At 39.6% G+C, this 24,722-nt stretch overlaps 1 protein-coding gene across 1 annotated transcript in view; it reads left to right on the plus strand.

The window, feature by feature from the left end:
* Positions 1 to 24,722, plus strand: part of LOC5499744 (von Willebrand factor D and EGF domain-containing protein) — a 36,187-nt gene that overhangs the window by 5,456 nt on the left and 6,009 nt on the right. The window contains exons 5-15 of the mRNA XM_048722122.1: positions 3,471 to 3,903; positions 7,912 to 8,171; positions 17,008 to 17,122; positions 17,478 to 17,735; positions 17,932 to 18,168; positions 20,414 to 20,750; positions 21,879 to 22,073; positions 22,343 to 22,390; positions 22,699 to 22,746; positions 23,550 to 23,597; positions 24,380 to 24,427. Coding sequence (XP_048578079.1) covers positions 3,471 to 3,903; positions 7,912 to 8,171; positions 17,008 to 17,122; positions 17,478 to 17,735; positions 17,932 to 18,168; positions 20,414 to 20,750; positions 21,879 to 22,073; positions 22,343 to 22,390; positions 22,699 to 22,746; positions 23,550 to 23,597; positions 24,380 to 24,427 — 2,027 coding nt within the window. The remainder of the gene's footprint in view (positions 1 to 3,470; positions 3,904 to 7,911; positions 8,172 to 17,007; positions 17,123 to 17,477; positions 17,736 to 17,931; positions 18,169 to 20,413; positions 20,751 to 21,878; positions 22,074 to 22,342; positions 22,391 to 22,698; positions 22,747 to 23,549; positions 23,598 to 24,379; positions 24,428 to 24,722) is intronic.

The raw sequence follows: 24,722 nt of genomic DNA on the forward strand, positions 1-24,722 counted from the left end.
GAAAGACAGCAAATGTCACGAACACTGAGTGAATTAGCTACAGGAACGGCGAATTCATCCTATCATTCACAGGAAACTACTTAAGAAGATCATGCAAGCTCAATGACCGGAACGACATTGCTCGCTCGTGTAGCAGTTCTGACAACAAACAAGCCGGTCAACAGGCTCTGTCAGTAGTATTACAGGTAGGTTTAGGTGACCATTTCCTTCCGAATTTTTGCCGTCGCATCGGCTGAATTGGCCTTCGCAACTGATACGACGGCCGTCGGAATAGAATAGCCGTCGGAACTGAATAGCCGTCGGAACTAAATGACCGTTGGAACTGAATGGCCGTCGGAATTGAATGGTCATTGGAATTGAATACCATCCGCAAATTAACCCAAATTTTACCGTTAAATATAGGGATAACTCGTAGCGTGTCGTTTTGCGTTTAACTTTATACTCTCAAAGACACCTCAAATATTCTCAAAGACACCTCGAAGTCAAAGTCTCCTTTTATTTTTACAAAGACACATTTATTTTTGTTGTTTATTGTCCTAGCCACCAAGTCCATGGTGAATAGAAAGGGGAAAGACACTTCAAGCGCTCTATTTTCTTCTTCTAGATAATGTAAAGTCGTTTGTTGACACCGCGATGAAGTTAGCAGCTAATTCAGCAGCTAATTCAAGTAGTGGAGTTAGCAGCGTCAATTCAGCAACCAATTCGAACCAAAGTTACAATAACGTCCTGATTTAACCAAATCTCGTCTGCAAACACTTAAATCTTATGTATTATGTTTATTACAATTTCGTGGCTTTTCAGATTTTATGCAAATTACGTAGAAATTGGTTATTCATATAAAACTGCTAAATTGGTTATAGTTTTTTGTTTCTTGGGCTTCTTGTATACAAAAAAAGGGAATGAGATGATAAAAAGTAAATATCTTTTACAGGATAAAGAGAATAGTCTTTTTTCTCTTAAAATCGAATACAGAAAGAGTTTTTAAACTCAGCTCTGCTATTATTGACCTCGAGGTCACACGACAGACAGGGTAATTCGATACGCAAGAAACTTATGATTCTTATTTTACTAAAGCAGTATCTGCGGCTGACAAACAAAACTTTAATGTGGTGTAAAACATAGGGTATTGATGGGTAACTTTAGCACATTGTTCTAAAGGCGGTAAATACCAAAAGCGCAAAGTAAAAAGGGTTTATTCACAGGTCGATTTCCCAAAATCTGGAATCATGAACCTGCAGGGGTAACTAAAGGCTATCGGAAAACTAAAGCCTCAATGCTATCTATAGAATTCGGAGCGTGTGGTAGAGCCGCGAACATTGTCAATTGATTTGTAACTTGAGCACCTTGTTCTAAACCCGATAAAAACCAATAGCGCAAAGTAAAAAAAGACATATCCACAGGTCGTTTTCCCTAAATCTTGAAAAGGAGGGACTGAGGACCGGGGAATGGTACCTCCTGACCCCAAACATAACCAAGCACCACCGGAGAACAAGAACTTGAAGACCAAAGGTCGGGTCACCAGGGAAGCTCGGCAAAGTAAAAAGCCAGCAGGTATGCCTATCTAACAGGCACGCAAACCTGCCCTGTGGCCAACAGGCAGGCCCTTAACCCATCCGGTTTACCATCACCATACATTCCGTACGCCGGCTTGAGAAGTTTAGTTTAGTTTCTTGGTGTTACGGAGCACCAGCACCAAAAACACAATGGAACAACAGCCAAAAACAAAGACCTTAGAACGAGACAATGAAATAGAGTACACAGGCCTTGAGCACCAAACAGAGCTCTCCGTAACACCAAGGAATACCCAGAAAAACTTATTCGCCTCGCCGTCTTGGTAGAACAAGGTGTAAACACTATGTATGGCCATTGGCCTAACAGCACGCTTCTATCAGCGCCCGAGTAACCAGCTGTCCTACGGACTAAATCGTTTCAAACCTGGGAATGTGCCGCTCTGTATCCGGGCACTACATATACCCGAACACGCCAAGTGGGGAGTAGCAGACAAGACCCATTGCTTACCAGCCGGCGATGCCCGATCTGTTTAAATTTTCCCCCGTGCTGAGTCATGAATTTGCAGGGATTCAAGAGAGAGTGCAAACGTGCCACGGCTTGAATGGAAATGGGCCCAGGCGCCAGCGGTCATCCTCGATTTTAACTTATGCTAAATTATGTTAATGTAGCATACATTAAAATTTGGGTTTATTTGCGGATGGTATTCAATTCCAATGACCATTCAATTCCGACGGCCATTCAGTTCCAACGGTCATTTAGTTCCGACGGCCGTCGTATCAGTTGCGACAGTCAATTCAGCCGGTGCGACGGCTATTCAGTTCCGAAGGCTATTCTATTCCGACGGCCGTCGTATCAGTTGCGACGGCCAATTCAGCCGATGCGACGGCAAAAATTCGGACGGAAATGGTCACCTAAACCTACCTGTAATACTACTTCTGTCACTATTCACAGGTGCCACTATCAGTGGAGGGAAAATAACCGTTTAAACACTTTGAATCAGTCCCCAACTCTAACAGTCGAAAAGAATTCAACACGCAAAAGATACAAGCGAATTAGAGCATTGGATTCAGACTAGGAATAGGCTCTGTCAACTGCAGGTTTCCATTTACGACTTATTTTGTCCACAGACCATTTTTGACGTTGACAATACTTATTTTCACTATTTTGTATGCTTTTTTGTACACCATCTTATGTTATTGGAATAAGATTTTCGATAAAGTTTAACTCTACTTCACTTAAATTGGAATAAAAATTGTGAATAAAGAATTTATTATTGGCATAATAAATGCATAATAAATGATTGCCGTTTCTGTCTATGTATATCTTTTTTAGTTTCTAAATCTCAGTATAAATATAATAAACAAACTTCATGGTGGGTGAGCGCGTACGATTTTTATTCACTCGTTGTGATGAATGAAATTCACTCGCTCGAAGACTCGCTTGTTCGTTTGATTTCATCACAACTTGTGAATAAAAATCGTACGCGCTCACCCACCATGAAGTAATCTCTGTTTACAAGTAGCCTGTAATGCAAAATGAGAACTTTAAAGTTCTAATGTGATGTGAAGTCGAAAATTAAATCTACGCATCTTTGATTGAGACTGGGAATGAAGCTTACTTCAGCTTTTATTTTGACGTAAGAAAAAAAAACATCACTCTGGGCGCGTCTGACATTGCGCGAAACGATAGATTTCAATGATTCGTACAGGAAATTTCATATCCTTCATTAAAAAACAAATAACGACCACTAGACTATCCTATTGCCGAAGTCGATCAAAAGCTCTCACCACTTGATACCGGGCCATCCTCGGGAACCCATGGTGTCGAGGTCAGCTCCGCCGCCTTGTTTCGCCTCGTTCTCGCTCGCGCCTCTTAACGCTGAACTCAACGCCCTGGGTTTCCAAAGATGAAACCGGGCATCTGGAATTATACAATGCTAAGCAAATTTTTCATTTCAGGGTCCCTTACCCAAACAGCTACTTTGACAGTCTTCCGCCAGATAAGGCCACAAAAATTGAACCCCGTTCTTACTGCTACTGCGAACAAAGTCTGTGTCAAGATATAAACACACATTTCCAACAGGCGAAGGAAATGAATGAGGCCTTTAACTCCCAACCTAACGCTATTGCATCAATGTTAAATGGCGATGAGGTCATCGACCAGGAAGAGGGAGAATACTTCAACGACGAAGAAGAAGCGGAGCAGGCGCACAGACGAATACGTAGAAGAAGAGACATCGGTGATTTCGAACGACACTTCAACATGTCAACAGAAAATGCGACTCAATTTTGCAAAAGTGTCATTGAAAATTCACTTGGTGTGAAAGTTTGCAGAGAAGTTCCAAACATCGATCTGGCACGGGCTGAACGTGACTGCGTGTTTGATTTGAAGGTAACATTAATGGCGAGGTATCTGAAAGCAAAGCATAAATTGCTGGTTGAAATTGCTATCTGTTCATCTCTCCCGTTAATCCACATATCTACACAGGGTTTTAAGAGAGGTATTATGAAAATCGGTATTTTCGGGTAGCGAGCGGTTACAAGTAATCTAATCCAAGCGTGCCCTTTTGCCGTCATCTTTTGAGCAATGTAAAGAATTTAAGGTATTCAAGGTAATTGCATGTTGCTGTACCCAATCAGATGCAGTCGCTTTTAAAAAAATAATAATTTCTCTAAGCAAAATTCATGTTTTCTGAGCCAAAATTGAATAAAATCAATTCACCCCTAGTCTGGTCACCTGGAACGCAAGTATAAACTCAAAATGAAAAATAGGGGTATCGGATCATTTGACAAAATTCGGCTATTCTATGGGGATTGCATATCGATGAAACTTGATTAGTCGAGATATAACAGACAAATGATAGTTTATTTAAATGCTTTTACATCGTAAGTATATTGTGACCTGTTTATCCCCTTTCTTGGTTTTAAAAAATATGTTAAACAATTATATTGAAAATAGATAAAAGCTAAAGCTAAATTGGAGCCTAGAAGGGTCATGTGATGTAGGAAACCTTTGAAGAATTAATTTCAAATCCCTTTCCACTGGAGACCATTCTCGAATTGTTCCTATTTTTGGTGATCGCCTTTTCGCATTGACGTGTGGAAGATACCCGATTTCGTAACAAAAAAAGTTGCGTAATCGAAAAAAAAGCGCGCGCGTGTGCGCAAAACTGGGTGCACAATGCAAATCGACGGATAATATGTAGTTAATCATTATAGTAGTTATTATAATACAGCTAATAGTATTTATATAGCTCTTATTCGACTATAATTTTCTAAGCGCTTCACGTTACCGACCTGGAACTGAAGAATAAAAGCTTCTAGAGACACCAAAGAGTTTAGTTGCTTCTAGAGACACCAAAGAGTTTAGTTGCTTCTAGAGACACCAAAGAGTTTAGTTGCTTCTAGAGACACCAAAGAGTTTAGTTGCTTCTAGAGACACCAAAGAGTTTAGTTGCTTCTAGAGACACCAAAGAGTTTAGTTGCTTCTAGAGACACCAAAGAGTTTAGTTGCTTCTAGAGACACCAAAGAGTTTAGTTGCTTCTAGAGACACCAAGGAGTTTAGTTGCTTCTAGAGACACCAAAGAGTTTAGTTGCTTCTAGAGACACCAAAGAGTATAGTTGCTTCCAGAGACACCAAAGAGTTTAGTTGCTTCTAGAGACACCAAAGAGTTTAGTTGCTTCTATAGACACCAAAGAGTTTAGTTGCTTCTAGAGACACCAAAGAGTTTAGTTGCTTCTAGAGACACCAAAGAGTTTGTTGCTTCTAGAGACACCAAAGAGTAGTTGCTTCTTAGACACCAAAGAGTTTAGTTGCTTCTAGAGACACCAAAGAGTTTAGTTGCTTCTAGAGACACCAAAGAGTTTAGTTGCTTCTAGAGACACCAAAGAGTTTAGTTGCTTCTAGAGACACCAAAGAGTTTAGTTGCTTCTAGAGACACCAAAGAGTTTAGTTGCTTCTAGAGACACCAAAGAGTTTAGTTGCTTCTAGAGACACCAAAGAGTTTAGTTGCTTCCAGAGACACCAAAGAGTTTAGTTGCTTCCAGAGACACCAAAGAGTTTAGTTGCTTCTAGAGACACCAAAGAGTTTAGTTGCTTCTAGAGACACCAAAGAGTTTAGTTGCTTCTAGAGACACCAAGGAGTGTAGTTGCTTCTAGAGACACCAAAGAGTTTAGTTGCTTCTAGAGACACCAAAGAGTTTAGTTGCTTCTAGAGACACCAAAGAGTTTAGTTGCTTCTAGAGACACCAAAGAGTTTAGTTGCTTCTAGAGACACCAAAGAGTTTAGTTGCTTCTAAAGACACCAAAGAGTTTAGTTGCTTCTAAAGACACCAAAGAGTTTAGTTGCTTCTAGAGACACCAAAGAGTTTAGTTGCTTCTAGAGACACCAAAGAGTTTAGTTGCTTCTAGAGACACCAAAGAGTTTAGTTGCTTCTAGAGACACCAAAGAGTTTAGTTGCTTTTAGAGACACCAAAGAGTTTAGTTGCTTCTAGAGACACCAAAGAGTTTAGTTGCTTCTAAAGACACCAAAGAGTTTAGTTGCTTCTAGAGACACCAAAAAGTTTAGTTGCTTCTAGAGACACCAAAGAGTTTAGTTGCTTCTAGAGACACCAAGGAGTTTAGTTGCTTCTAGAGACACCAAAGAGTTTAGTTGCTTCTAGAGACACCAAAGAGTTTAGTTGCTTCTAAAGACACCAAAGAGTTTAGTTGCTTCTAGAGACACCAAAGAGTTTAGTTGCTTCTAGAGACACCAAAGAGTTTAGTTGCTTCTAGAGACACCAAAGAGTTTAGTTGCTTCTAGAGACACCAAAGAGTTTAGTTGCTTCTAGAGACACCAAAGAGTTTAGTTGCTTCTAGAGACACCAAAGAGTTTAGTTGCTTCTAGAGACACCAAAGAGTTTAGTTGCTTCTAGAGACACCAAGGAGTTTAGTTGCTTCTAGAGACACCAAAGAGTTTAGTTGCTTCTTATTATACACCAAAGAGTTTAGTTGCTTCTAGAGACACCAAATAGTTTAGTTGCTTCTAGAGACACCAAAGAGTTTAGTTGTTTCTAGAGACACCAAAGAGTTTAGTTATTTCTAGAGACACCAAAGAGTTTAGTTGCTTCTAGAGACACCAAGGAGTTTAGTTGCTTCTAGAGACACCAAAGAGTTTAGTTGCTTCTAGAGACACCAAAGAGTTTAGTTGCTTCTAGAGACACCAAAGAGTTTAGTTGCTTCTAGAGACACCAAAGAGTTTAGTTGCTTCTAGAGACACCAAAGAGTTTAGTTGCTTCTAGAGACACCAAAGAGTTTAGTTGCTTCTAGAGACACCAAAGAGTTTAGTTGCTTCTAGAGACACCAAAGAGTTTAGTTGCTTCTAGAGACACCAAAGAGTTTAGTTGCTTCTAGAGACACCAAAGAGTTTAGTTGCTTCTAGAGACACCAAGGAGTTTAGTTGCTTCTAGAGACACCAAAGAGTTTAGTTGCTTCTTATTAGACACCAAAGAGTTTAGTTGCTTCTAAAGACACCAAAGAGTTTAGTTGCTTCTAGAGACACCAAAGAGTTTAAGTTGCTTCTAGAGACACCAAAGAGTTTAGTTGCTTCTAAAGACACCAAAGAGTTTTGCTTCTAGAGACACCAAAGAGTTTAGTTGCTTCTAGAGACACCAAAGAGTTTAGTTGCTTCTAAAGACACCAAAGAGTTTAGTTGCTTCTAGAGACACCAAAGAGTTTAGTTGCTTCTAGAGACACCAAATAGTTTAGTTGCTTCTAGAGACACCAAAGAGTTTAGTTGTTTCTAGAGACACCAAAGAGTTTAGTTGTTTCTAGAGACACCAAAGAGTTTAGTTGCTTCTAGAGACACCAAGGAGTTTAGTTGCTTCTAGAGACACCAAAGAGTTTAGTTGCTTCTAGAGACACCAAAGAGTTTAGTTGCTTCTAGAGACACCAAAGAGTTTAGTTGTTTCTAGAGACACCAAAGAGTTTAGTTGCTTCTAGAGACACCAAGGAGTTTAGTTGCTTCTAGAGACACCAAAGAGTTTAGTTGCTTCTAGAGACACCAAAGAGTTTAGTTGCTTCTAGAGACACCAAAGAGTTTAGTTGCTTCTAGAGACACCAAAGAGTTTAGTTGCTTCTATAGACACCAAAGAGTTTAGTTGCTTCTAGAGACACCAAAGAGTTTAGTTGCTTCTAGAGACACCAAAGAGTTTAGTTGCTTCTAAAGACACCAAAGAGTTTAGTTGCTTCTAGAGACACCAAAGAGTTTAGTTGCTTCTAGAGACACCAAAGAGTTTAGTTGCTTCTAGAGACACCAAAGAGTTTAGTTGCTTCTAGAGACACCAAAGAGTTTAGTTGCTTCTAGAGACACCAAAGAGTTTAGTTGCTCAGTGGCTAACTATTATAATATCACTTTTAGGCGAGTGGAAACAAAGAGTTTGCGTCCTCAATCGTTACTTCAGTTATGACTCTGTGTGCGGACAAGGCATACAAGAATATGTCTCTTTACGAAAAAGACGACGATGGTGTGCTCCGCCCGCCAAAAGTCATAACTGAAAACTTGTGCCCCAACGAATGCAGTAACCATGGAAACTGCTCAAACAGCACCTGTATTTGCGACAAAGGATATACAGCCGCTGACTGCTCCATGTCAATCAACACGATACCGGAGCTGATGGGGTAAGTTACCGCCGAATTTTAGTTACTTTAATTTGGAGGCTTTTTATCATCATCATCATCGTCGTCGTCGTCGTCGTCTTCGTCGTCGTCATCATCATTGTTATTGTTATTGTTATAGTTATTGTTATTGTTATTGTAAATATCAATAGTTTTACAAAGCATGTAATATGATACATTACACTATATTACACTATATTACGTTACATGAAATGATAAAAAAAATGAAAAACAAGGCGAAAAATAACAAACAAACAGACAAAAAGGCCTACCTACATTTTCGATACTTTTTTGTGTCATATTTCTTTAGTATATATTAACTACTTACTAACCGAGAGTGAGCTGAGGTTTGATATTTCCCGGTATGACCGAATGGTCGAAGTTAGTAAGTTGTTTATTATGTGGCTTTTTAAATGACAAGAAAACAAATCAACCTTTGCTTTCGCGCTAATATCGATTAGTTCATCGATCGATTTCAAAAAGGCGGGAAAACAAGAAACACCCGCGCGCTGCCAAATCAAAAATGTAAATGAGTGAAAAGATTAAATTGGACGACTTTTAGGGCTATTTCCTTTCTGTTTGCACCTTTTGGAAGCTACAGGTTTTATCATAGGTGAGGTTGACCCAAACGATAACAAAGAAAGCTCAGATGTCAGTTTTCACGGCATGAATGGATTGTTTAGTTCGAAAACTCCACGCTATGTAGAGAACAAAATTCTGAAGTAAAATGAAAAGGCCAATCGCTTTGTGCTGCTTTATGATTTGATTGAAATGTTGCACACAAATAACAGGTAGTACTTTTATCTAAAAGACACTTTTCTGGGTTTTTACACCCCTTGTTATTAAATCATTTGCCTTCGTTATAAGTAAGTAAATAACTTAACCTTTGTATTTCTTGGATATCGGTTGCGCTCGCCGGATGTCATCTTATTGTTTTTCTTTTTGTCAAAATTTTCCTCTTCAATCTCTTCAGGATAATAAAACCCCGACTCAGGGTGCTCGTCCATTCCCATTTTTTTTTTGGTGGCTTTGGTTTTTTGGTCGATTTTGTTTTAGCGAAATTCGTGCAACCGAACAAAACAACACAAAAAAGCTCACAAAATGTCCCTGTCCGGATGCGGAAAAAGACGGCTCGCCAACCAACCATTTCTGTTTCTTCTGGGTGTTGTTTTTTCGTAGGGCAATACGGAATTCCGTAATGCCCCCAGAGACGGGCAATTTGGGAATGTCACGACTACCAATAAGCCAATCACAGCGCGCGTACTATCGTAGCTATATAATAAATAAATAAATATATATATAGTGTTAGTTTGAGAAAAATACAAACTACATAGGATTCTCTACAGGTCTGTTTCGTGGTTGCCCACTCATCAGGGGATTTAATGAGAATATTCCTACCATCGTATATATACTATTAACATTGAAATTTACATAATAATAGACTGATAGTTTTAGCTAAGGCGGTAAGAGGAACAATAGCGAGTTACATTAAATATGCGGGACGAAAACTAACAGTGCGGAACGTGTGAAAAATTGATAGCGCGAAAATTTAACGGTGACGGGATTAACAGTTCTAATTGTTTCGTAGTAGGGCTTTGTTTCTGTGGCGGCACGAGGACACGAGTTCATTGCGTTTATTTAGAGTTGATAGTTTGGGTTGGCAGATGATCGTCAGCTTTTCCTTGAGGCAGAGGTTGCAACGCTTAGTGGTACTGTTGAAGGCGGAGTGGGAAGAAAGAATGCGCCATGAAATAAAGTACTCAATCATGTTGTCCTTGAGAGTCCAGACGTGTTTGCTGAGTTCGGTGGAGTTTCTGTGTTTGGCGTGTCGGAATGATGCGGTGTGGTTTCTGTACCTGGTCTTGAAGCTGTTTTCAGTGAGCCCGACGTATGTTTCCGAGGTGTTGTTGTCTTTTCGAGTTACGGTAGCTTGGTAGATAACAGATGTCTGTAGGCAGTTTCCGTCTAGAGGGCAGGTGTCTGTCGGCAGTTGCATGTCTTGTTGTTGGTAGTGGTAGGGGCGGAGCTGGTGATCTCGGTAGCCGACGATGCGGTGATGATGCGCTTGTTGTGGTTGTCGATGACCTGTTTGGTGTTGTTCATGCAGCTGTAACTGATTTTGATGGTGTTTCTGTTGAAGATTTTACGGAGGTGGTTGTCTTTCGGGAAGTGCTTGTCTATCAGGGTGAGGAATCTGTGGCCGATGTTGGTGCTGGTGTTCTTGCTGAAGGGCGGGTTGTACCATAGGATGTTGTTGCGTTTGCGGGTTTTATGGTTGGTTACGGTGTTGGGTTCGTAGCGTAGCGTGTAGTTGTATCCGCTATCGTCGAGTGCTTTCTGGTAAGGTGGCGCGGTCTGGTCAAAGGAGGCTTGGTCTGAAGATAGGGCAGATAGGCGTCTGTTGATACCAGCAGGGATGTTCTTGGTGATGGAGGGCGGGTGGTTGCTCTCACGGTGGACATATTATAGCGAGGAGTTCGGCTTTGTATAAGGCTGGTGTGCATTACGTTTTAGGTCAAGGGTGACGTCTAGGAAATTGACAACTTGTTTGTTTGCCTCAATGGCCTCCTTTGACCAATCATTTTAACGGCGATTACAAATTGTTGATAAGGCTATGTGTTATTGAAATGAACTCGATTTTTCGACTTATACTCCCTGCGTTTATTTAGAAAACGGGTAACCCACTTCGCCTTATCACGTCTTGTTGCGGTACAGCTATAGAGAGGCTATCAGCCTTTACTGAGTTCCATTTGAAGCCCTTGGCGCAATCTATGCCATCTTTCGTTAAGGATACTTCGGATTTGCTCAGTAAAATTGAGACTATTAATAGGGCGGGTCCCTGTCCCCCTAATACCCTTCTGGTTTCATGGGATGTTGTTTCAATGTTTCCCAATATAGACAACATATTGGGTTTGTCTGCGGTTGAGAAAGCTCTCCAGTCTAGGGCAGTTCAGTCTCCGTCCTCGGAATGCCTTTTGGAAGCAGTAAAAATTTGTCTTTTACATAACAATTCGCAATTTGGCAACCAAAACTTCCTGCAATGTATAGGAACTGCTATGGGACCCAAGAATGCCTGTAGCTATGCGGACATAGCTATGGGGGAGATCGACCATTTAGCGAAAAATGGTCATGTGATCAAACCTATGCTTTGGTTACGATATAGAGACGACATTCTTGATATTTGGGTGCACGGTCGAGATAAGTTAGACGAATTTACGGAATATATTAACGGGTTATACCCCACTATTAAATTTGAATTAGTATTTTCAGAGCACAAACTTAACGTGCTGGACTTGACCTTGTCGATGGCTTTATCAAGACCGATGTCTATGCGAAGCCTTCCGATAGTCATCTTTATTTACCTCCCACGAGCTGTCACCCTGAACATTGTAAGCGCGCCATTCCATATAGCGTTGCTTTGCGCCTTAAGCGCAACTGCTCTGACGAGAACTTTCTATGCCGTAGAAATAATGAATATAAGAATTATTTGATAGAACAGGGTTATAAACCTGAATTAGTTTCTAGCAAGTTTAATGAAGTTGCTTCTCTTTCTAGAAGTGAACTACTTAAGCCTAAATCGAATAGAGCCAAACGCAAGGTTACACCTCTGGTTATGGATTTCAATCCTAACCTTCCGGATATCGGGCAGATCGTTCGGAAAAATCTTAGTTTTTTGCATTCCTCTACTTTTATGAAAGAGGTTTTTCCGGAAGGTAGTATAATTTCGGCATTTAGAAGGCCTAAAAATCTCAAAGACATCCTTGCGCCTTCTAAATTCAAGCAACGTGCGGCCACTGAAATCAGTAACCAAGAGAATAATAGTGGTTGTTTTAAATGCGGGAAAAAATGTGATCTCTGTAGCAGTTATTTTGTTCAATCACGACATTTCATTAGCGCTGCAACTGGCAAGAAATACTTTATAAGGCAACGTGTTTCTTGTAATTCTAAGAATGCAATTTACCTAGCAACCTGTCGGAAATGTAATTTACAATACGTGGGTTCCTGCACTACGGAATTCAAGGTGCGCTTTCGCAATCATAAGTCCAGTATGAGAACCAACAAGAAAACATGTGAAGTCGCCAAGCATTTCAACCGCAGCGAGCATAATTTGAGTGATTTTGACTTCATTGTAATTGAAACAATAGCTAGGCAGGATCTGATTGGTCTAGACAGTGTTCTTCTCAATAGAGAAGCGTACTGGATGATGCAATTATTTACTTTGGCTCCCCATGGTCTAAATAAACGCAGGGAGTATAAGTCGAAAAATCGAATTCATTTCAATAACACATAGCTTTATCAACAATTTGTAATCGCCGTTAAAATGGTGTAATTTAAGTACACTATATTTAAAGAATTCACAAGTTGTAAGTATATAAGGATGTAGTTTTAAGCCCATTGTATTTTTTATCTTTTTAACTTATTTTATACTGAAGAAGGCCGAAGGGCCGAAACGTTTAGTAAATTTTTAATAATGTCTAAAAGTTGGGAATCGTAGCGTCTTTCTTCACACTACTATATTTATATTTTCGCTACTGAGCCCTGGTATCTTGGATCCTTTTAGACAGACTGGTTGTTGGCTGACAGGAATTTTCACTCAAGTTTATATATATATATATATATATATATATATATATATATATATATATATATATATATATATATTGTTTTTTATTGTTATTATTCTTTTTCTTTTTTTAATATTATTTTCTCTGGTTACTGTTTTTTTCCTTTTTACTGTAGGTAAGCAAGCAAGCTAGACACTTCACAACTTTATTTTTCTGGCAATGTCAGCTGTTTCAATATCTAATTGTGTCTTAAGATATATTAAATATGTTTTAAAATAAAAGTTTTCGTTTTTCTTGTATGCTCAGGCATATATTTATTGGTTGATTCGCTGTTTTTTTTTTCTGGGTGGAGGTCTTAAAAAATATCCTCATATTCTAATGCAATGTCTTCGCTATTTCTGTCAGTCCACCAATTTTTAAAGCGCTCAAGAATTTCTTAACCTGTTTGCATTCAACAAACGGATGCTGTAAATTGTGGATTTCTTTTCCCCATATTTACGGAAGCACGTAGATATGGGGAGGTTTTCCTGAGTGGAACCACATTTAATAATTCTTTTCTCGGCTGCTGGTATTTGAAACTTCTTTTCACAGAGGATCTCTTTTGCTCTTGTTGGTGCAGTTGTGTTCTCAGGCAGCGGTTCTGTTTTCATTCGGAACTTCCACTCAGAGGGGATGGCTTTTCCCCATGCAGAGTGTTAGAAAATTAGTTTTTATGCCATATAAGCGCATTAGCTCCTTTTCTGAAATCCACATTCGTTGTTCATTATTTGTTTGATTTAAAAGATTCCGTGTTTTTGCCAGTTCGGGAAAAAAATGGATTTTCTTGCAATTTTTACATGCTTATTGTTCCAAATGTTTTCTTCAAACACCGATGCCTTCTCATTAAGCTCTAATTCATGCCAAGCCTTTAAAACATCTCTGTAAAAGCTTTGGAGTTTAGGATTAAGAGATAATGTTTTTACATCAAAATCACAATCGAAAGGAAAGTTCCTCCAATGGATTGTAGGGGGGAAGTAGGGATGCGCTTCCTCTCCTCGCTCGTCTTGTGTGCCAAGTCGCTTGACCCAGCTTGTTTTGATAACCTTATTTATAATTGAAAAATCTGTCATGTTGAGACCACCTTCGATTTTTTAAATTTAATTTTAGGAGGTTTTCCGTCCCCAATAAAACACCAAATTATTTTGTTTTCATGTTTACAAGTTTAAAACTAAGGTTTTCTTTTTTAAGGTTATTTTATAATAAGTTAAGTGGGTGCTGAGTACGTAAACTGACTTCTTTGGCCAGCGGATACCGAAAGGCGTCTCGTCTCGTCTCAATGTCTGTTTCTACTCAGCCAGAGGCCTTCTGATTTCGAGAGACTTACCTTTAACCCAGAACACTCGTTGAATTTCTTTAAGAGCGCAAAAAGGTGATTTTCTGATTTCAGGTCAGCTACAAAGATTATTGTGTCATCTGCATATTGTGTTCCTCTAATTCTGGATTTTCGGTTTTAATTAAATACATTTTTATGATATATTTTATAGGAAGTAATTATATTTTATCATAATAAAATCTATAACTATTGTCGTATTTAAATTTTTCATATTATTTTTAATTTTTTTGTACATAATGCGTAATTCAGCCTTTTGGCTGCAATGCATATTTTTTAATAAACTATCTGTCTATCTATCTATCTATCCATCCATCCATCCATCCATCCATCCATCCATCCATCCATCCATCCATCCATCCATCCATCCATCCATCCATCCATCCATCCGTCCATCCGTCCATCCGTCCATCCGTCCATCCGTCCATCCGTCCATCCGTCCATCCGTCCATCCGTCCATCCGTCCATCCGTCCATCCGTCCATCCGTCCATCCGTCCATCCGTCCATCCGTCCATCCGTCCATCCGTCCATCCGTCCATCCGTCCATCCGTCCATCCGTCCATCCGTCCATCCGTCCATCCGTCCATCCGTCCATCCGTCCATCCGTCCATCCGTCCATCCGTCCATCCGTCCATCCGTCCATCCGTCCATCCGTCCATCCGTCCATCCGTCCATCCGTCCATCCGTCCATCCGTCCATCCGTCCATCCGTCCATCCGTCCATCCGTCCATCCGTCCATCCGTCCATCCGTCCATCCGTCCATCCGTCCATCCGTCCATCCGTCCATCCGTCCATCCGTCCATCCGTCCATCCGTCCATCCGTCCATCCGTCCATCCGTCCATCCGTCCATCCGTCCATCCGTCCATCCGTCCATCCGTCCATCCGTCCATCCGTCCATCCGTCCATCCGTCCATCCATCCATCCATCCATCCATCCATCCATCCATCCATCCATCCATCCATCCATCCATCCATCCATCCATCCATCCATCCATCCATCCATCCATCCATCCATCCATCCATCCATCCATCCATCTATCTATCTATCTATCTATCTATCTATCTATCTATCTATCTATCTATCTATCTATCTATCTATCTATCTATCTATCTATCTATCTATCTATCTATCTATCTATCTATCATGTTCATTGTTTAGCGCACAGCTAGAAATGCCGTTGTAAAATGTGTTGAACCACTTTATTATGTATGGGCCAAAATTGAATGTTTTCAATTTTTCCATTATAAAGTTCCACTCAAGGCTATCAAAGCTTTTTTGAAAATCTAAGAAGAGAGCAATTCCAGGGATATCTTCTGTTTGCGTTATGTCCATTAGATCGACAATCATGCGCACGTTTTGCCCTATATATCGATTGCGCACATAACCAGTTTGATTTGGTTGTATGATGTCTGGCAGCAGCTACGATTTTCTAGTTGCTATTGTTTTTGACGCGATTTTATAGTCAACATTCAAAAGGGTTATAGGTCTCCAATTTTATAAATTGCGCACCCAAAATTGAATGGAGATATGAGTGAAGAAAATATGTGTAAATTTTATGAAGCCAAACACAAATTAGATTTATTCGCACGACAAAAAACAAAAGGTGCGATCATTCGAAGCCGTGACAAGTGGCACAAAATGGGTAAGAAAAACACGAGATATTCTTTTAATTTAGAAAAAAGACAACATGACAGTAAGTACATTACAAAACTGAATGATGGCAATAATGAAGAAATCACATATCAGAAAGAAATTACGAAATAAATATAAGAATTCTACAAAAAACTTCACACGCCATCTCAAGAAAGTGAGGGCGTGTCCACTATCTCTGTTTATTTCCTTGGCACACCCCCAGATAAAATCCCCTCCATGGGGGGGGGGGGGGAGTATGAATTTTTTCTGGAAATACACCATATTTAATTTATCTTATAAAAATGCGAAAAAGCGCTTGCTATAAAGTACCGCCCGTATTTTAGTTTATTCGTGTTGGGCACCCTGTGTATGATGTTTTTGGCGGGAATCAAATGAAAATCGATGTGACGTAAAAGGTATGTGGTTCTGAAAACACAAAATGACCGTAAAGTAATTTGTAATAAACAAATCTTTCGCTTAAATAAAAAAACGAAGAGTACTTAATAAGTGTTGTGCACCATCTCAATCTGATTAAATAAGCTTTTATGCACCGTCCTTTAATGGATTGAATTGAAGTTGTTCAAAATTCATTGTCTTGCAGTTGTAGATAAAAAGCTCTTTTCTTCCGTTTCCTTGTTTGCGATCGTTTTGTTTATGCGCCAAACGCATAAAAAGACGGTTGTGTTTTAAAATATATGCAATGAAACTACGGCAAGTATTCGAATTCTTCTCCAGGTTTGATTTTCTGCGCGCTCGATCGAAGGTTTGTTTACACATCTTTTGAAATTGTCTAGAATAAGATTTCTCCTCTACTATGATATTTTTGGAGAGGCTTATTGCTGGATACTTTTAGTGTGTTTTTCTTGAGAGACACGAAGATCTGAAGGTTAGTCCTATTTTGCTGCAGGAAATAAATTATTTTTGTGCTTCTGTGAAATATTTAAAATGGCGCATTTGCGAGTGTGATCCTCTCGCTTACAAAATCGCCTGAGTTAGAACTTTTCCATCCGGTATTATCTTGAAATAAAACCAATTTGCACACATCCTCTCCGGCAATGTGTGGAAATGGCGTGGTCTCGGAGTTTTCTAGCTCAGCCGTTTATTTCGTAAAATGTGGCGGTCCATTCCTTGGCGTATTATATGTAGTATAGAATCTCCTAGATGGCGCCATGCCATACATGTAATTAAATGAAGAAAATAAATGTAAAAAAATGAAGAAAATATAAAAATACGTCATTAGTTTCTCATAAGCTGTTTAAAACATGTTGCAGTATTTATGACGGTGGTCTGTGTGACAAAAGAAAGAGGCCCTGCAAGAAAACAAACATATTTGGTGATGGATTCCTTGATTCAGAAAACCTGACTTGTCACGTGACCGAATTCAAGGTAAATGAGAATTTTTATGCACAAATAACTCACCTTAGCGGTTTGAATAAAGTTGAAATTATCCGGGTATCCGAGCTTTGCAGTGTTGCTGATTTAGAAACTTAGCTCGTATATGTATCTGTCTGCGGTTTTCAGACATGGTGTTACCAACCGTTTTTGCTTTTTTTTTCATTTCAGGTTTTATTTTTAAGGGGGCGTTAATTGTCAGTTATTAGCTTCTATTATATGCTTTTTCTGGACCCAAAGACACGCAATGAATGCATATGTACAGGATACACGATGGAACTTTTGCTGCTCCCGAAATGATCGGCCATGAGACTTACTGGGTGTAATATTTATTTTTACCTATATCTAGGTCTTTGGCGATGCATGGTCCCCAAGGTCTACTCCTCAAGAGCTGCCAGGGGGTATGTTTGATCTGTTTGGGGTCAAATGTGACCTTCCGGACCCTCCAACGAAGATAGGGGACTATGACAATCCCGGAACCCCCGCGGGAGGACTGTACATTAGGATCTCCAACAACAGGATCGACGCCAGTCTGGAGAAGATGAGCTTTATTTCTTACGACTCCCTCTGCTTAAATTGTAGCAGGAAAGGTGTTTGCGTTTTAAGGGTAAGTTTGCTAAGAATTCTTTTGATGCTATATAAACTAGAGAACTCCTGAAAATTATATGATTGATAATTGCCTATGTTTGTATACCTATACACTAGTGTTGTAATAACGTATTTTGATAGCGCTGTTCAAGTAAGATGATATCGCTAATGAAACACGGTTTTGCGGGTAACCAACGATCACCTTTTTTTTATAGAACGATTCGTGTATGATAAATGGACACTGCTTTGCACCTGAACAGCCTAGCCCAAGGGACTGGTGTAAGCAATGCATGCCAGAGACTGACCAATTTGATTGGATTCGGCGGAAAGGTACTGTCGCGCCCGGTCAAACATTCTATGACTTTTGGTATAAGGAACTTCAAGCAATCTTGACAACTCATTGTTCCAATTCATATTTAATCTCGCGCTTGCGATTAGCCAATCATGAAATAGTTACTGCTCAAAAAATGCGTCTCCACAAAAATGCTTCACAAAGTCAGCAAACGACGGGAAAACAAAGTTGAGTTTCAGAAGTTTACAGTCACTTTGTCCACAAACCGTGTCGTCCACAACCAACTCGTCCACAAATTGAGTCAATTCGTCCACAATTAGAGTCAACTCGTCCACAAGTAGAGTCAACTCGTCCACAAATTGAGTCAACTCGTCCACAAGTAGAGTCAACTCGTCCACAAAAATTCGTCAATTCGTCTACACATAGTTTTCACAAAAATTTAGCCTAGTAGCATAAGTGTTTCATATAAAAACGCCTAACTGTCTAGATGTGAATTTGGCAAGCAATTATACAGTGGCGGACCTAGGGGTGGTGACGGGGGTGACATGACTTGTTGGGCGAAAAAATAAAATAAAATAAAAATCCCTAAGGCATAGCACTTTTTAACAACATTGTTTAACCCTAAAAGATAGCACATTGCGTGTGCTCCAAGCAATTAAAGCCTGGTTTCCATATAGTCGCTCGCGTCGCGACTGTCGCCATCTAAAAATGTGTCCGACGACGGCGCCGATCATATGGAAACGCTCTGTTGGGCGACGGCTGCGATAGCTGCGACAAGAAACGGCACTGTCGCGGAAATAGAAAAAAATCTCGGTAGGGTGAAAAAAATCTCGGGTGTAGTTGCGTCAGCGGCGATAGTTCATATTTTTAATGGAAACCAATATCTTTACTAGTCGCGACGGTAGCTACAAAAATGTGTCCCAGAGCTCATTGTGTACGTTTCTATCATATCCCAGAATTCCTTTTATCACAACAAATAGCGTCTGGCTGGGCGAAGAGGTGAACACCGTCTTGTTCATAGAAGAGACGTACAGAAATACAACTGCCTTTACAAAAAAAAAGCATAAAAAATAGGCGACAAGTTTAACGAGTGCATGTGAAGTTCAAAAACATAAGAAGGCTTCGGGCGTTATTTGAAAAAAAGTCAAAATCGATCACTTCTGGATCTTCGAAATCTTCTTTGTCTTCTACGCCGTAACAGGGCATAGAGAAGAAGATAGCTGGCTTGAAGCAAGAGTCGCTCATTACTAGCCGCTATTTTGTCTCGATTTACGCGCCAATCGGGCGACGGCGGCGATTATATGGAAACGGGTAAATCGCTCACATCGCTCCAAACGTATTTTTTGTGTCAGCACGTTTTTCGACGACGGTGGCGACAGTCGATACAAAAACAAGCCTTAAGATCCGCCTTATTTTTTTTCTATTTTAATATCAATCTAGGTTTTTTTTTATGTCAGACTTTGCGAACTTCTTCTATAAAACATATGCACTCGTATATATAGCCACCCGCTAGACGGAGTGCAACCGGCAAATTCATTCTCGCACATAGTAGAGTGGATAAGCAAACTGAAGCTGCAAGGAACTCATCAACATGCCCCACTGGCAAAGCTTCAGCAACAGCAATACAATAATCCCTGGCTAAAAATGAGATTGACTTGACCAACTACCGCGCCCGGGAGGGGGGCAAAATGGTCACCCCCCACCTTTCTAATATTTTTTTTTTCTGTAATATGAACCCTTTTCAAACAGCGTAGGTTATAGTGCTACCTAAAGGGTAGAGATGGGACTCGTGTTGCAGAAAAAGCGTAATACCACCGTAACATTAAGATTAAAAAAGAAACAAAAATAAAGACCCGCACGAACAACAATGTTGTAAGTTTTACCATAAGCTACCATTGAACTTGTTTTCTAACCCTATGGTGTCTGATATTACACAAGCGTACTTCAATTTCATATAAGAATAATACTCTTGTTTGTAAATCTTTTCTTGCAAATTTTGACTTTTGCCGATTTGACTTAGTAGTAAGCAGATGTGTTTCTCTTTCTCTTTTTTTCCCTGCACTGACATCACTGCATTAACTTAAATAGCTTGAGCTAATATTCTCATATTACCACTAAAAAAACACAGTATTTTTACAAAGGTTATCGTAACTTATACAAAAGATTTGCAAGAACGTGTAAGAAGACCGCACGATTCAACGAAATTCCAGAAAAAAAAGCAATTTTTTTATGTATGACATAAATAGATAATTATATAACCCTTAGCTTTAAAAAATTCTGTTTTATTATTTAAAACTAAAATGATTAGATTACTAATTTTTCAAATAATATTTTTTTAGTGAACTACCCTCCAAAATTTACCTCTCCGTCTGTTTGGTTCGCTCTCGTTGTCGCTTCAACTTAAGGCAACTGACCCTGAAAACCGTACAATAAACTACAGGATCACTAGCACTGATGCGCAAGGGTACACTTTCACACCAAACGGGCAGCTGAACTACACCATGACGTCTGCAGACAACAAGACGTTCACATTCGTAGCGACAGATGAGTGCAATGCTAACGATACAACCGCGATTACTCTTATGGCGCAATTTTGCCCATGCCAAAACGGAGGAACATGCTATCCCCATCCCTACTACCCTAGGGGGTCTGGCCAGTACGAATGCGCGTGCCCGAAAGGATTCAATGGAAGTCGCTGCGAAATTAACATTGATGAATGCCAGTCGAACCTTTGTGTCAACGGTAAGTGTATGATGATGAAATCAGATTGGTAGCAAGACACTCACCTAGTACCGCCTTTTGTTCATCTCTACATATGCTCAGCTTACGAGCTTTTTTAATCTCTTTGAACACATTGACCCCTCAACCGGCCTGTACCGGCTTTGGGAAGTACCCACAACCCAAAAAATTCATAAATTCTAAATAAACACAACAAGATGAAGATATTCAGGCATCAGTCTAAGGGATAAATGGTCTTGCAGATATGCATCCAACCAAGGTGTTGGCATCTACTCTTAAGCCAAATAATAGCACAGGTTCTTTGACAAATCTCAAATCGAACAAAGAGAGAAAAGCAGAATCACCCCTCTCAATAAAACGCTCAAAATACCACACAAGGGAGAGAGATCAGCAAACACAGCTCAAGACACAACAGATACCTTTATTCTGATCCTCCAGGTACATTTCCTTGGCCTCAAAACACAATGTCCATTCCTTGAAGGATTGTACAACCACGAAAATATCTTTACGCATTGCAAAGCATTCTGGGAGATCCAGGGGAAAATGCACGAGGGGAGGGCCCGGCAACACTCCTCTCCCCAAAGTCAGATGGTTTTTTATAAGTCTTTTCACCCCGAAGCCAAACAAATCAATTCCAGGTCATACAGACCCAGAATAGCAGCGTAAACAATTTTGGAATCAATTTGGTTTCAGAAAAGACAGCATTTAGGAGAGCTGTGGTCATTCATTAGAAAATTATTTTCTCATCCGGGCAAAGCCAAACAAAGAAAAAATCATCATGAATCCACCTTTGCTTGCAAATATCCATAAGCAAAGCACTTGATTATGCCCCAAAAGACTTCATGATGTCCTAAGACACTCTCCTAATATGTTTATAGCTGTATTTTTTATGAAAAATACAAGCAACCATCAACGTGTGCTGGCTTCAGCACAACGACGAGGGATTAAAAGTGGGGACCGCAAAGCAGTGTTGGAAAGCTTGGATACCGCTGACTAGGTGCAGCTGTGTTTGACTTTGACGGGCTGTATAAAACTCAGCATAGGGGGGGAGGTATCTGTTTTCAGTCTGTTTTTTGTAAATTCAGCTCCAAAAAAGTCAGTAGTCAATGGGTTGACATCACTTCACTTTAGGTTCCTGTGTCGATGGTGTCGCCGGCTACACTTGTAAGTGCGATGCTGGATTCGAGGGTCGACTTTGCGATGTGAAAATCTCGAACTGCTCTGAAGACTCGTGTTATCCTGGTGTCAACTGTACCGAAGACCCGAGTGGTTTTGTCTGTGGTCCGTGTCCTGTAGGTTTATCAGGAAATGGAAAATCGTGCATAGGTAAGAGCCTTACATGTAGATCTCGAATATAAGCAGGTCATTATCTTTATCAATCTATGGACCCGGCTTGCGTTGTTGTTTTTGTTGTTGTTGTTTTTTAATCCTAAAATCTTAATAATTTGACAAATGTTCCATACATTTATGATAAATGAGGCCGTTTTCGTTTCATGGCAGGATGGAGGTTGCATTGTGATATACACGCATTAGCAAATACGTCAGCAAATGTCTTTTTTTTTCATGCCAATATTAACTTACTATTCATTTTGAAGTACTAGCGACCAAGCCTCCGACGACTTCAGAGAGCGCTACCTCAACAGGTGAAAACGTAACCGATTGCGCAGAGATACAAACGTGTTATTAGTTTTGTGTTAAATGAAAAAATATATATATAACAGGTGACTATAGTGAAACTTGTGTTTTTGCTTTAAAGCCAAAAGAAACAGCCTCTGCCAAAACTCCTATATAGGGAGCCGTAATAATTTGTTGCCAGACCTAAAAAAAGACATTTTACACGGAAATGTCCTGATGCCTGAGCGAGAATGGTGAACACATATACCCTATCTTCTGAGTTGTGTTTAAGTGTAGTAGTTCTTCTAGTTATCCAAATCCTGTTGATCCTTTTTAGTATTGGTGACCAAGCTTGCAACCGCAACGGAGAGAGTCACTTTGGCAGGTAAATGACATCAAGAAGCAAAATGTATAGAGCCATTAGTCAGTCGCTAAGTCAGGGCCTGGGACAGAGATCAGTAACCGCCATGTTCGGTTAGTCTTAACTTTAAATACCAATGACCATGTTGACAAAAACAGCGGAGGGAGCAGTTTTTTACTAGATGATTGACATGGGAGACTTATAAAAAAATTGATATCTTTCAGCTAAATAATATGTTCCTTACGAGGTCAGCAAACGTAGCTATCATTTTTTATCAGCTTAATTACTGTCGAGCGAGATGCCAACGACAACATTCAAACTTATTATATAATATTGTTGATAGAAACGAAATAACTTAATGTTAATTAAGGAATAATCCGATCAAGCTGCCAAAGACAACGGAGAGAGTTACTTCAATAGCTGAATAATTAAATCAACAGATATCCAACTTGTTATATAACACTGATCGACCCAAAATAAACTAATGTTAATAACAATAACAATAATTTCTTATTAGTGTCGTCGACCAGGTTGCCAACGACAACGATGGGAGTTACTTCGAAAGGGGAAAAATACAATCAACTGATATCAAACGTTTTATACATTTTTTTGTGATCGAAACGAAAAAAATTGATGATCCTAATGATAACTTATTAGTAATTTCTTATTAGTATCTTCAAACGAGCTTCCAACGCCAACGAAAAGAGTTACTTCAGAAGATGAATGACACAATAAACAGATATCCAACTTAATATAATATTATATTGCTCATCAACGCAAAATAAACTAATGTGAAAAATAATAAATAACCAATAATTTCTTATTAGTATCCTCGACCGAGCAGCCCACCACAACGGAGAGAGTTACTTCAAAAGGTGAATGATACAACAAACAATTATCAATTTTTTTATATATTGCTCATCAAAGCGCAATGAATCAATGTCAAAAATGATGAAATGAGTACCAACAATTTCGTATAGTAACGTCGACTGTCAACAACAACGTAGAGAATAACTTCAGCATATGATTAGACACAAGGATCCGATAAAAGACAGTGATATTTTTCATATATGAAAACTGCACCATAGCTAAGCTAACATAATATATACTTTTTAAATCGCTAAGTCCTTTCGTTTTTAATTGGCCGTGAGCTATATTTCGTCATCAGCCTATAATACACCAAAAACTGGAAATCGACTCTTCCAGTCGATTTCCAGTTTTTGGTATATTGTATTCATTGTTCTGGTACGAGATCGCGGCAGTTTGGGCTTTTTGATTCTATTCGTCATCAGCCTGCAATGCACTAGCTGTGAACCAGAATTCTTGTAGGCGCAAGTAAGCGCCACCATCGAAAAAGCGCTGGCTTCGCTATGAACAAAGTGATCTTGCTTATATGCAAAATGCTTCATATACAATTACCGCAATTCTTATCTGCACGTGATCCCATGGAACATATTGTGAGAAATAAGTGTAATAAAAATGCTATCATCTTTTTTTATCAGCTTCATCGTCGTTTACCGAGCTGCCAACGACAACAGAGAGAGTTACTTCAGAAGGTGAATGATACAAACTACTGATATCCAACTTAATATATATTGATCATCAACGCGAAATAAATTAATGTCAAAAACAAAAATAACCAATAATTTTTTATTAGTATCTACCACCGAGCTGCCAACGACAACGGAGAGAATTACTTCAAAAGGTGAATGATATGCACCAAGAACGAATGAACAATCTGCAACAATTTATGGCACTTTTACTGAAAATGCACCATAAGATATCAATCCAAAGACCTTAAGGTTATATTTTTACCAGCTTCATCCCCGATGACCGAGCTGCCAACTGAAGCTCGTGGCGTCATTCTCGTGCAAGTCAGCGCGCGCGCTGAAGACATTTCAAAATTGAAAACTTTTGCTTCGATTTCTATTCCAGCTCTCAGTAGAGCAATAAGAAAACCGTCTAGAAGAAAATCAATCAGTTGAACTGCAAGTTTTGAG

This window comes from Nematostella vectensis, chromosome 14 (genome assembly GCF_932526225.1).
Source record: "Nematostella vectensis chromosome 14, jaNemVect1.1, whole genome shotgun sequence".
NCBI classification, from domain to species: Eukaryota; Metazoa; Cnidaria; class Anthozoa; order Actiniaria; family Edwardsiidae; genus Nematostella; species Nematostella vectensis.